At 44.0% G+C, this 14,432-nt stretch overlaps 1 protein-coding gene across 2 annotated transcripts in view; it reads right to left on the bottom strand.

Moving 5' to 3' along the window:
• Window positions 1–13,456, bottom strand: part of UCKL1 (uridine-cytidine kinase 1 like 1) — a 52,397-nt gene extending 38,941 nt beyond the window's left edge. For both annotated transcript variants that reach the window (XM_038750003.1, XM_038750002.1), the window contains exon 1: window positions 13,382–13,456. In XM_038750003.1, the coding sequence (XP_038605931.1) occupies window positions 13,382–13,452 (71 nt within the window). In that variant the 5' untranslated portion in view covers window positions 13,453–13,456. The remainder of the gene's footprint in view (window positions 1–13,381) is intronic.
• Window positions 13,457–14,432: the final 976 nt, after the last annotated feature.

The raw sequence follows: 14,432 nt of genomic DNA, 5'->3' as shown, positions 1-14,432 counted from the left end.
ACTGAATGTCACACTTAGTGGAAATTGAAAGGTAGTGCAGATAACAAGAATTTTTTAAAAAAATGTAAATCACAGTAAATAAAAAGACAGGAATCAGATTAAATGATGTTTCAAAGCCTCTGCAACCCATCTCTAGCATGCAATAATTTTCTTTTTCAGCCAGGGATGTTTATAGTTTTCCCTCTACTCTAAAATCAGCTCTCATTTTTATTATTTACTTGGCCTGCTGTGTTAAATCTAATGACTGCCTTCTTTTCAAATTTTGTCATATTAGCATGCAACTTTAGAGACACTTTAAAAAGATGTGTGACCTGGGGGTCTGATTTGGGCTTCAAAAGTCTATGAGAAATTTAACAAAAAGGGCAATAACAATGCAGGCAGAAAATCTGAAGGCGTAAAGGGGTTTGAAAGGAGTTGGTCCCGGTTCATTTTGTAGCAGACAAAATTTATCAACACCAAGAACTATTTTCATACAAGTAAATTCCTCACAGAAACAAAGTATCTCTGCCCAAAAGCAGAACCCAGATCCTCCTGAAAGCACAAGGAGAAAAGTATAAGAACCTTTTTTTTTACCCAAACTAATAGTTTAAGATGCTTTAAACTACACTAAAAAACAAAACAAAAACAATACAGCAAAAAACTATACTAAAAAAAATCCAAAACAGTTTACATGCATTACAGAGAACCCAGCATAAAAAGTTTAAGATTAACAACAGCAATGTAAACAAACCATCAATACTTTTGGTTTCTAATCTTCCTAAATCACAGTGGCTTTCCTGTTGGTTTCCTGACTTCCATAGCCATAAGCGACATAAACAACGTACGATTCAACGAGAAAATGGTTCTAAAACAAAACCACTGTGAGACTCACCTGCCTTCAGCACCGAGGGCCCAGCACCCTGAAATCCTGATATTTGGGTAACCAGGCGGGCTGCTCATTTCCCAAGTTTGAAGGAATCACACAATTAAATGGATTCTGTGGGGATACTGAGTATAATTTTTCGATACGATTGATGAATTATTTCTTGAGTCTATGTTTCCGGACTTCCCTTCTCACTGATTCCAAAAATACTAAGAAAAGAGGGCTGCGTAAGTTCCACAGACATTGTACTCCAGATCTGTGAGTGGGGTTGCTTTTCTGTGAAGGTGAGCCCTTAAGGCTGATTCAGGAGCCTAACATGTGGGAAAGGGGTGAATGTTTGGATTATTTTTTTTAGAAGATGTAATTAAATGTTCCTGATATGCAAAGAGAGGTGAGGGCAACGGGATGCGAGTTATGAGAAAGAAAGCAAGGGCTGATCTGGCTTCAGACTCCCAGAGAGGCCAACAGGCATAAGAGGATAACTTAGCTGAGAGATTAGGTTCATTACCTGATATTAATAGCACTGACAAAAAACAACCACCGCAAAACAGTAACACCTCCTTGGCCAGCCCCTGTGGCTGGAATATCCATATACGCATGCACGCAGCTCTAACAGCTATAGGCTCAGTCCCTCAGCTTTCAACCTCTAAGGCTCAAGGTTTGCTCCTGGAAAGACAGTACACTTTGTGAGATACGCTATGCCGATATGTAGAGATACTTCATCTAAGTAACAGATGTGCTCTTTGGGTAGGGACTCATGGTAAGTTGGTATGTTGCCAACTTGTTCTTCCCAAGCGCTTACTACAGTGCTCTGCACACAGTAAGCACTCAATAAATACGATTGATTGACTCCCAGAAAGTCACCGAGATGGTGGGGAGCCGGAGTTGAGCTTACTCTCACAGAGTTGAGAGTAGCATCCATCCAACTGTATTTACTGAGTGCTTACTGTGTGCAGAGCACTGTACTAAGCACTTGGGAAAGTACAATACAGCAATAGAGACAATCCCTGCCCACGACGAGATCACAGTCTAGCAGAGTTCAGCTACCCTCACGGTCAATCTGGGGTGTGTGTGGAACGGTTTAAGGTACTGTATCCCTACCCCATTTGTGAAATCCTCCTCCCTCAATTATTTCAAGAGAAGCAGCGTGGCTCAGTGGAAAGATCCTGGGCTTTGGAGTCAGAGGTGATGGGTTCAAATCCCAGCTCCGCCAACTGTCAGCTGTGTGACTTTGGGCAAGTCACTTAATCAATCAATCGTATTTATTGAGCGCTTACTGTGTGCAGAGCACTGTACTAAGCGCTTGGGAAGTACAAGTTGGCAACATATAGAGACAGTCCCTACCCAAGTGGGCTCACAGTCTAAAAACTTCTCTGGGCCTCAGTTACCTCATCTGTAAAACGGGGATTAAGACTGTGAGCCCCCGCGTGGGACAACCTGATCACCTTGTAACCTCCCCAGCGCTTAGAACAGTGCTTTGCACATAGTGAGCGCCTAATAAATGCCATCATCATCATTATTATTATTTCATCATGTTTTGTTTTGAGCTCAGTCTTTCCCTTCCTAAACACCATCCAGCAATTTCCCCAAGGTGCCTCCGGCCAGGCATAAACAAATCTGAAACACTACACTCCTGGTTTGAGACCATCCAGCCCCTAAGAATAGCCGGGCCGTTCCTCTTCACTCAAGGCTTTCTGCCCTCTTAGTGCCCTTGTTGCCAAGGGTACTAAAACCGGCAGGACAACTGAGTCAGCAGCGCTTCCCTGCTTAGAGAGGAGGGCAAAACCAACCGCCTAAGACGTCTTATCGTCGGGAAACTGGAGATGGGGATAGGGTTCTTGGCAGACTGCAGCGTGGCTTGGTTTAGAGAGGATTTCTAGCCGGTGCCAGGGGGCAAAGCTTACACGGGTAGGGGCGGGGCCCAGGGAGGGAGAGAGGAGGTAAAGTATGGCATTTGTCCAATCAACAGTATCTACTGAGCGCTTACTGTGTGTGCGCAGCACTGTACTAAGCGTTGGGGAGGGTACAATATAACAGAGTTGGTAGACACTTTCCCTGCCCAAAACGCGCTCCCAATCTAGTTTCAGGAGCATAATTCATTCAATCGTATTTATTGAGCACTTACTGTCTGCAAAGCACTGCACTATGTGCTTGGGAGAGTACGATATATTCATTCATTTTATTGTATTTACTGAGCGCTTACTGTGCACAAAATACTGTACTAAGCACTTGGGAGAGTACAATATTCATTCAATCGTATTTATTGAGCGATTACTCTGTGCAAAGCCCTGTATTAAGTGCTTGGGAGAGTACAATATATTCATATTCATTCAATTACATTTACTGAGCACTTACTGTGTGCAAAGCATTGTTCTAAGCACTTGGAAGAGTACAATATACTCATTCATTTTATTGTATTTACTGAGAGCTTACTGTGCACAAAACACTGTACTAAGCACTTGGGAGAGTACAATATTCATTCAATCGTATTTATTGAGCGATTGCTGTGTGCAAAGCCCTGTATTAAGTGCTTGGGAGAGTACAATATATTCATATTCATTCAGTTACATTTATTGAGCACTTACTGTGTGCAAAGCATTGTTCTAAGCACTTGGAAGAGTACAATATATTCATTCAATAGCATTTATTGAGCACTTACAGTCTGCAAAGCACTGTATTAAACGCTTGGAAGAGTACAAAATATTCATACAGGGACAGTACACAGCCCTTCAGGTCTCAGAAGTAACCGTCTGGGGGATGGAAATTTTATGCACTTTCCCATCCTGGAGCCCATTTAAGGGCTTAGTGCAGTGCTTTGCACCAAGTAAGCGCTCAATAAATACGATTGATTGAATGAATGAATTTCTGGAGACACTAATACACACCCATTGGTGACTGGCATGATGCTCAGACAGGCAGCACAACTGGAACCGTGGGCTCAAATACCCTTTTCATTAGCGTTCTCAAGTCTTTACTTTCATTCAATCGTATTTACTGAACTCTTACTGTGTGCAGGGCACTGTACTAAGTGCTTCTGACCTTTGTCTGAAACCTTAAACTCCTGGAGACTGTAGCCTGCAAATGAGGATGCAAACAATAAGTAGTTCAGTACTTCTCTTTACCTGTAAAGGAGATTAAGTACTAGATTAGGTTATTTAAGGCTGCGGTGAAATTCCATCCTTTCAAGCTGCAAACTCATTGTGGTCAGGGAACCTGTCTACCAACTCTGTTGTACTGTACTCTCCCAAGCGCTTAGTACAGTGCTCTGAGCACAGTAAGCGCTCCGTAAATACAACTGAATGATTGATTCAAAGTATTATTTTTTTTAAAGGCAACTATTTGTTCAGGATGTTTTAGGTATTCTCTGCCTAGAGATAGGGTGTAGGCTGTGAGCCCGTTGTGGGCAGGGACTGTCTCTCTTTGTTGCTGAATTGTAGTTTTGAAGCGCTTAGTACAGTGCTCTGCACACAGTTAGTGCATAATAAATATGTCTGAATGAATGAATGCCCGCATGGCTATTTATTGTATTGCATTCTCCCATGCCCTTAGTACAGAGCTCTGCATACCGTAAGTACTCAAATATCAATAATTCCTACTGGGAAACAACATGGCACTTGGGGTCAGGAGGTCATGGGTTCTAATTCCAGTTCTGCCACTTGTCTGCTATGTGACCTTAGGCAAGTCACTTCACTTCTCTGGGCCTCAGTTACCTCATCTGTAAAACAGAATTAAGACTGTGAGCCCCATGTGGGGCAAGGGACTGTGTCCAACCCGATTTGTCTTGTATCCACCCCAATGCTGAGTACAGTGCTTGGCACATAGTAAGTGCTTAACAAATACCATAGTTATTATTATCAAAGTTGAATGTAAGTTTCCATGGCAACTGGTGCCAAGGCCTCCGTGAAAGTAATACAGTCTTGTGCCTATGATTCCCATCTTTTGGGAACCAACAGTCATATGTCATGAAAAATCCACTTTGGCATTACAGCCAAAAGAATAGCTTCTAAGCCTTCAAGCTGTATTTGGAAACACTATTGAAAGAAAGCTCCATTTCTTCACTTGGATAAGTTACCTGAAACACTTGGCTGAAATAAAAACTCAGACTATCATTTTGAAAAGAATGATTTTTTTGGACAAATTGTGTTAAATCTGGGGGCGAACTTGAACCCAGGTGCTTTGTGGTCTAGTCTTGGGGAAACTTTTGAAAGATAACTGCTCACATTCTCACCATGCATGTTGTCAGTCTTAAATTTATTTTAAGAATAGCAAAATCTCAGATTCTGGAGGAGCTTCAACAACAAATGTGCCCACTGACTCTACAGAGAGACACAGAGTGCTTGGCTTTCTGGGGGATCATCTTCTTCCTCATGCTAAATCATTTCTGGGGTACTGGGAAGAGTCAAGCAGTGAAAGAGACTGAAGGTACAAACTATCCAATATTATTTCTTCGCTGTTTAAATTTTGGGGTCCGGAAATACTTCTCACATTTTGGTATTAACAGAGTAATAGGCAATCTGGGTTCATCTATATTCCCTTCATAATAGGCATCTCAAGAGGAGAAGTTAGTTGATACAAAGGCAGAGCTTGGGCAGAGATCTTCTACTTAGCTACTGCAAGTTCAGCCCTTTCCTGCTATGAAGATTTTTTCAGAATTATCAAGAGAAACGATCATTTTAATTCAAATATCACATTCATACTATTTTCTCAATTTAAGGTTTAAGCACTGACACCCTATATTTGATTGTCTACATACCCCACAGTCAGCATTAAAAAAAAAATCCTAATCTCAACTCACCCTTAAGTTATATAGAGAAAAGCTTGAATGTAAAAATGTTAAATTCTAGGTTAATGTGCTATTTTTCTTTTCCTTCTCTAGTGTTTGGAAACCCCAGAACATGCATTTGCATTTGATGCAAAAAAACAATGTTTCTTCCTCATTCAATGATAATCAAGTACTCCATGGTCCCTTCACTACCTGGTTCCTTCATACCTAATTGTCCTCTTCTATACCTTGGCTCTTTCTCTCCTCTCCTCAAACAAACCCAATCACTACTCCGATCAAATCACTCAACTCATTTTTCCCAGTAGAGTATAAGTACCTTGAGGACCAGGGCCTTGATGTCCCATCCTTATTTTCGTAATTTCCTTCAGCACCTAGGCGCTATATAATTCTGTTGATATATGGCATTGATCCATTTTATTTTTTTACTCCCTTGTTTATAGAGAAAGCAGCATGACATAGTGGATATTGAATGGGCCTGGGCAACAGAAGGTCATGGGCTGGCAGCACTGCCTAGTGGCAAGAGCACAGGTTTGGGAATCGGAGGTTGTGGGTTCTAATTCCGGGCTCCGCCACTTGTCTCCTGTGTGACCTTGGGCCAGTCACTTCACTTCTCTGTGCCTCAGTTACCTCTTCTGTAAAATGGAGATAGAGACTATGAGCCCCATGTGGGACGGGGACTGTGTCCAACCTGGTTACCTTGTATCTACCCCAGAGTTTAGAACAGTGCTTGGCACATAGAAAGCACTTAAATACCATTATTATTATTATTATTACTGGAGTGGAAGAGATCAAACTTTCACTCTACCTTCTATGGAACGGGTTTTTTTTTTAATTAATGGTACTTGTTAAGTGCTTACTATGTGCCAAGCATTGTACTAAGCACTGGGGCACGATAATCATGCTGGACACAGTCCCTACCCCACGTGAGGCTCACGGTCTTAATCCCCATTTTAAAGACGTGGCAACAGGCACAGAGAAGTTAAGTGACTTGCCCAAGGTCACACAGCAAAGTGATGGAGCCAGAATTGGAACCCAGGTCCTCTGACTCCCAGCCCTATGCTCTGTCCACTAGGCCTTGCTGCTGCTTCTAACATATTTCCATATAGACGGTCACTTGGTTTTGTGGGCCACGGCGATCAATATGCATTTTTTCTTCCAAAGGAGACGGTAAATTCCCTTTCAGGACCCAGAAAAAAATCAACTAAGTTTTCCTCCTTTCTACTTGACCTACAATTAGCCTGCACATTTTGCTCCTCTAATGCCAATCTACTTACTGCACTTTGATCTCGTCTATCTCACTGCCAACCTCTCACCCACGTCCCGCCTTTGTCTTGGAACAGCCTTCCCTCTTTGTATGAGACATACAATTACTCTCCCCTCCTTCAAAGCCTTACTGAAGGGACATCTCCTCCTAAGCCCTCATTTCCTTTTCTCCCACTCCCTCCTGCTCACCTTGATTTGCTTCCTTTATTCACTGCCCCCCTCAGCCCCAAGGTACTTATGAACATATCAATCAAGTGTATTTATTGAGCACTTACTGTGTGCGTAGCCCTGTACTTGGGGGAGAGTACGACTCAAAAATAAAACGGATGCATTCCCTGCCCACAACCAGTATCTGTAATTTATTTTTCATCAATCGTATTTATTGAGCGCTTACTATGTGCAGAGCACTGTACTAAGCGCTTGGGAAGTACAAATTGGCAACATATAGAGGCGGTCCCTACCCAACAGTGGGCTCACAGTCTAAAAGACTAAGAGAAATTGTCTAAAAGACAATTTATTTGTATTAATGTCTGTCTCCCCCTGTAGAGTGTAAGTTACAGGGACTGTGTCTGTTACATTTTTGCCCTGTACTCTCCGAAGCGCTTAGTACAGTCTCCTGCACAGAGTAAGTGCTCAAATCTGATGGATTCCTCCTCACCTTTGCAGGGACAGTCGTTTCAAGGGGATGACGATTGTTCCCTCTGGTGGTGGAAGTCCCTGAAATCACAAGCTTCAGGCAAGAATACTATCATTTTCTGTTATTTCCTCAGAAAAACCCTCCCAGAATGACTAAACAACTTGAGCAGGCCCGGACCACCATGTAAAAATTGCAAGGTCATTAGCTTCTCTTAAATATATTACCCACGACACCACTCATACACATCTCCCACGGACCGTGCTCGGAAGAAATGAGTCCTTTCCTCCGTATTTATTGAGGACGTCCCCTGCAGAACACTTTAGACGAGTACTATGAAGTCAGTACCGTGTTCAAGTTTACAATCTAGAGGGTGTAAATGTGTGTTGGGTAGGGGACCGTCTCTATATGTTGCCAACTTGTACTTCCCAAGCGCTTAGTACAGTGCTCTGCACACAGTAAGCGCTCAATATGATTGAATGAATGAACAGCGTGTCTAAAATTTCATTTGCAAAGGAGACGACCCAAATCAGATTAAAAGAAATTTTAAAAATGCGTCCTTGGTGTTTGAAATTCTTTATATTATGCAAAATGAGGTAAGCCACGTTCAATTCTTTATTCAGATCAAAACAGTAACAATCAGGAAAAGAAAATACATTTTCCCCGCACTTTGATTCTCATGCATTAGCTGCTCTGTGACTCAGTTACTTCATAGTTATTACTCTATTTATTTATTTATTTTACTTGTACATATCTATTTGTTAGTATGTTTGGTTTTGTCTCCCCCTTTTAGACTGTGAGCCCACTGTTGGGTAGGAACTGTCTCTATATGTTGCCAATTTGTACTTCCCAAGCGCTTAGTACAGCGCTCTGCACACAGTACGCGCTCAATAAATACGATTGATGATGATGATGATCTGTAAAATGGGGATTAAGACCGTGAGCCCCACGTGGGGCAACCTGATCACCTTGTATCCTCCCCAGCGCTTGGAACAGTGCTTTGCACATAGTAAGCGCTTAAATACCAACATTATTATTATTGTCTTATACATTAAGCAGCATTTTGAGATAAAAGCTCAACCCTCTTTTCTAGTCTGCTTACTCATCCACCCTCCAGTAATGGTGACGTTGAGTTTCCTAAATGGCTTTATGTTGCAGCTGTCTCTATTAATCCAGCAATTTGGGTTGCAGAGTAGCCAGGGAAAGTTCCTCGACACTCAGAGAAGCAATTAGTCCTTTGGACAAATTCTGTTTTTCCCTGTTTGCCCTCAAAGCCTAGTATCCTGCTAGCTCTCAAAAACACCAAATAGCCATTAACAGCTGAATGTTGATCGGCCAGAATCAACGGAACCTCCAAACGCCGACGCCGGGATTTACGGAAGATCAACCCAAATCCTGGAGTGTTATAACTGACTGGCTTTTAAATCTCGTCTATTTAAATGGCCTAATGGCAGTTACCTCATCTGTAAAATGGGGATTATGAATACGAGCCCCGCGTGGGACAACCTGATGCCCTTGTATCTAACCCAGCATTTAGCACAGTGCTTGGCACATAGTAAGTGCTTAACAAACGCCACCACTATTATTATCATCATCATCATCAATCGTATTTATGGAGCACTTACTGTGTGCAGAGCACTGTACTAAGCGCTTGGGAAGTACAAGTTGGCAACATATAGAGACGGTCCCTACCCAACAGTGGGCTCACAGTCTAAAAGGGGGAGACAGAGAACAAAACCAAACATATTAACAAAATAAAATAAATAGAATAGATATGTACAAGTAAAATAGAGTGATAAATATGTACAAACATATATACAATTATTATTATTACTATTATTAAATGTTCCATTGAAACGGAGAGGGTCATCTGACAACAGAGAGCAATTTTCCCCTAGTATTCTATGAGATGCCGCTCATCTGCAGATTGACGTTTTTAAAAATCCTTATAAAGACGACATCAACAGCAACAAAGAAATACAGCTCCCCTTGCAAAGCATGTTATGCAGACCACCAGGCACGGTCAATCGATCAATGATATTTATTGTGGGCCTACTGCGTGCAGAGCACTGTACTAAGCGCTTTGGAGAGTTCAAAATAACAGAGTTGGCAGACATGTTCCCTGCCCACAAGGAGCTTCGAATCTAGAGGGGGAGATAGATGTTAATATATAAATTATGGATATGTACAAAAGCGTTGTGGGGTAAACTCACAAAGGATAAGGGTTTTGCTAATCTCCCCAATACCCGTCCATGCCTAGTGCTGTGTTCTGCCCACAGTAGGTCTTTGTACTTCCCAAGCGCTTAGTAAAGTGCTCTGCACACAGTAAGCGCTCAATAAATACGATTGATTGATTGATTGATTCAATTCTGGCCACGATGAAGTTTTGCCAAAGGGCACCCTGGCCGAACACGGAGCCAAAGGGTGAGAAGTGGAAATGAAACTTGCGCAGGACTACAGGAAACTGAAACCGAGTCGATTTTCATCGCCAACCTGCCTGAACTAGCACAAAGTGACCAGGGTTATTTGGCTAAAAACAAAAACACAAAAACAACAACAACAAAAAAACCCAACAACGTGGGAGGGTTAGGCAGGGAAAGCAGCGGCCTAGTGACCGAGAAATCCGACCAGGTCCATCGTCCCTTCCCCTCAGGGCCAAGGGGATTCAACTGCATTTATTGAGCGTTTACTGTGTGCAGAGCACTGTACTAAGCGCTTGGAAAGTACAATTCGGCAACTGAAAGAGACCATCCCTACCCGACAATGGGCTCACAATCTGGAAGGGGGAGACAGACAATAAAACAAGTAGACAGGTATCTACAGGGGCCCGTGAAATTTCTGCCCGGGGCGGCTCCATCTTAATAATAATAATAATGATGGTATTTATTAAGCGCTTACTATGAGCCAAGCACTGTTCTAAGCACTGGGGGAGATACACAGTAATCAGGTTGTCCCACATGGGGCTCACAGTCTTCATCCCCATTTCACAGATGAGGGAACTGAGGCCCAGAGAAGTGAAATGTCTTGCCCAAGGTCACCCAGAACCTGTATATATGTTTGTACGTATTTATTACTCTATTTATTTTACTTGTACGTACTGATTGTATTTATTTTATTTTGTTAATATGTTTTGTTGTCTGTCTCCCCCTTCTAGACCGTGAGCCCGCTGTTGGGTAGGGACCGTCTCTAGATGTTGCCAACTTGGACTTCCCAAGCGCTTAGTACAGTGCTCTGCACACAGTAAGCACTCAATAAATACGATTGAATGAAATGAATGAACGGCAGGGCCAGGATTAGAACCCATGACCTCTGACTCCCAACCCCGGCTCTTTCCACTAAGTCACGCTTCCTTGGGCCCGCCGGGCACAGCCGGGCAGGGAAGGGGCAACCTCTGGGTCAGGGCGAGGAGGATGGCGAGAAAAGCAGCGTGGCCCAGTGGCAGGAGCCTGGGCTCGGGAGTCAGAGGTCGTGAGTTCTAATCCTGCCTCCACCACTTGTCAGCTGGGAGCCCTCGGGCAAGTCACTTCACTTCTCTGGGCCTCAGTGACCTCATCTGGAAAATGGGGATGAAGACCGTGAGCCCCACGTGGGGCAACCTGATCATTCATTCAATCGCATCTTGTAGACTGTGAGCCCACTGTTGGGTAGGGACCGTCTCTATGTGTTGCCAACTTGTGCTTCCCAAGCGCTTAGTACAGTGCTCTGCACACAGTAAGCGCTCAATAAATACGATTGACTGATTTTGTGTGTGTTGTTGCCTGTCTCCCCCTTCTAGCCTGTGAGCCCCCTCCCCATCCCTCCACCTTACCTCCTTCCCCTCCCCACAGCACCTGTATGTATGCTTGTACGTATTTATTACTCTATTTATTTTATTTGTACATATTCTATTTATTTTATTTTGTTAATATGTTTTGTTTTGTTGTCTGTCTCCCCCTTCTAGACTGTGAGCCCGCTGTTGGGTAGGGCCCGTCTCTATATGTTGCCAACTTGTACTTCCCAAGCGCTTAGTCCGGTGCTCTGCACACAGTAAGCGCTCAATATTCATTCATTCATTCGTACTTATTGAGCGCTTACTGTGTGCAGAGCACTGTACTGAGCGCTTGGAAAGCACAAGTTGGCAACATATAGAGACGGTCCTGATGATGTTGGTACTTGTCAAGCGCTTACTATGTGCAAAGCACTGTTCTAAGCGCTGGGGGGAATACAAGGAGATGAGGTTGCCCCATGTGGGGCTCACAGTCTTAATCCCCCATTTTACAGATGAGGGACCTGAGGCACAGAGAAGTGAAGTGACTTGCCCAAGGTCACACAGCAGACATGTGTGGGAGACGGGATTCGAACCCATGACCTGTGACTCCCAAGCCCGCGCTCTTTCCACTGAGCCAACAGTGGGCTCATCATTCATTCAATCGCATTTACTGAGCGCTTCCTGTGTGCAGAGCACTGTACTAAGCGCTTGGGAAGCACAAGTTGGCAACATATAGAGACGGTCCCTACCCAACAGTGGGCTCACAGTCTAGAAGACGAAATACCAAGAAGAAATACGGTTGAATGAACGACTAGGGACCGTCTCTATATGTACATCATCAATCGTATTTATTGAGCGCTTACTATGTGCAGAGCACTGTACTAAGCGCTTGGGAAGTACAAATTGGCAACATACAGAGACAGTCCCTACCCAACAGTGGGCTCACAGTCTAAAAGGGGACTTTTAGACGACTGTTTAGACTGTTGGCCGACTTGTGTTTCCCAAACGCTTAGGCCAGTGCTCTGCACACGGTAAGCGCTCAATAAATACGACTGAATGAATGAATGACCCAACCGCGGGCTGATCACCGTGTATCCCCCCGGAGCTTAGGACAGTGCTTCGCACGTAGTAAGCGCCTAACAAATGTCAATCAATCGTATTTATTGAGCGCTTACTGTGTGCAGGGCACTGTACTAAGCTCTTGGGAAGTACAAATTGGCAACATAGAGAGACAGTCCCTACCCAACAGTGGGCTCACAGTCTAAAAGGGGGAGACAGAGAACAAAATCAATCATCAATCGTATTTATTGAGCGCTTACTGTGTGCAGAGCACTGTACTAAGCGCTTGGGAAGCACAAATTGGCAACATATAGAGACAGTCCCTACCCAACAGTGGGCTCACTGTCTAAAAGGGGGAGACAGAGAACAAAATCAATCAATCATATTTATTGAGCGCTTACTGTGTGCAGAGCACTGTACTAAGCGCTTGGGAAGCACAAATTGGCAACATATAGAGACGGTCCCTACCCAACAGTGGGCTCACAGTCTAAAAGCGGGAGACAGAGAACAATATCAATCAATCAATCAATCGTATTTATTGAGCGCTTACTGTGTGCAGAACACTGTACTAAGCGCTTGGGAGGTACAAATTGGCAACATATAGAGACAGTCCCTACCCAACAGTGGGCTCACTGTCTAAAAGGGGGAGACAGAGAACAAAATCAATCAATCAATCGTATTTATTGAGCGCTTACTGTGTGCAGAACACTGTACTAAGCGCTTGGGAGGTACAAATTGGCAACATAGAGAGACGGTCCCTACCCAACAGTGGGCTCACAGTCTAAAAGGGGGAGACAGAGAACAAAATCAATCAATCAATCGTATTTATTGAGCGCTTACTGTACTAAGCGCTTGGGAAGTCCAAGTTGGCAACATAGAGAGACGGTCCCTACCCAACAGTGGGCTCACAGTCTAAAAGGGGGAGACAGAGAACAAAACCAAACATACTAACAAAATAAAATAAATGTGATTATTATGATGATGATTAATTATTATTATTATTATTATTATGGTGATGTCTCTCCCTCTTACCTGCCCTCCTGCCGGGGCTCGTCCTCCACAGAGGAGGAGGTGGGAGAGGCGTCTCTCACAGTCGCAGCCATTGAGCCCCGCCCGGCCTGCACGGGGGCGGGGAGGTGCCCGCGCAGGGAGCGCTGGGAGTTGTAGTTTGAAGGCCGGGCGGGGAGACGCGTGCATTCTGGGAGTTGTAGTTTGAAGGCCGGAAGGGGGGACGCGTGCATTCTGGGAGTTGTAGTTTAAAGGCCGGGCGCGGGGACGCATGCATTCTGGGAATTGTAGTTTGAAGGCCGGGAGGGGGCGTGTGCATCCTGGGAGTTGTAGTTTAAAGGCCGGGCGGGGGACGGGTGCATTCTGGGAGTTGTAGTCTGAACGCCCAGACGGGCCCGGGAACTCCAGCTCCTTGCTCTCAATAAATACGATTGATTGAATGAACGAATGAATGAATGGGGCCGGAGAGATTATGATTATAAGATTATAAGATTATGATTATAAGATTACATGATTATTAGAGAAGCAGCGTGGCTCCGTGGAAAGAGAGCGGGCTTTGGAGTCAGAGGTCACGGGTTCGGATCCCGGCTCCGCCACATATCTGCTGTGTGACCTTGGGCAAGTCACTTAGCTTCTCTGAGCCTCAGTTCCCTCATCTGTAAAAATGGGGATGAAGACTGTGAGCCCCGCATGGGACAACCTGATCACCTTGTATCCCCCCAGCGCTTAGAACAGTGCTTTGCACATAGTAAGTGCTTAATAAATGCCATTATTATTATTATTATTATTATTATTATTATATCAGGGCTCCCTTCAAAGCCCTACTGAGAGCTCACCTCCTCCAGGAGGCCTTCCCAGACTGAGCCCCCTCCTTCCTCTCCCCCTCCTCATCCTCCCCGCCTTACCTCCTTCCCCTCCCCACAGCACCTGTATATGTTTGTACAGATTTATTACTCTATTTTACTTGGACATATTTACTATTCTATTTGTTTTATTTTGTTAACATGTTTTGTTTTGTTGTCTGTCTCCCCCTTATTAGACTGTGAACCCGCTGTTGGGTAGGGACCGTCTCTAC

This window comes from Tachyglossus aculeatus, chromosome 8, assembly GCF_015852505.1.
Source record: "Tachyglossus aculeatus isolate mTacAcu1 chromosome 8, mTacAcu1.pri, whole genome shotgun sequence".
Taxonomy (NCBI): Eukaryota; Metazoa; Chordata; class Mammalia; order Monotremata; family Tachyglossidae; genus Tachyglossus; species Tachyglossus aculeatus.
The sequence above is the reverse complement of the archived record's forward strand: the minus strand, read 5'-3'. Positions and strand labels throughout refer to the sequence as shown.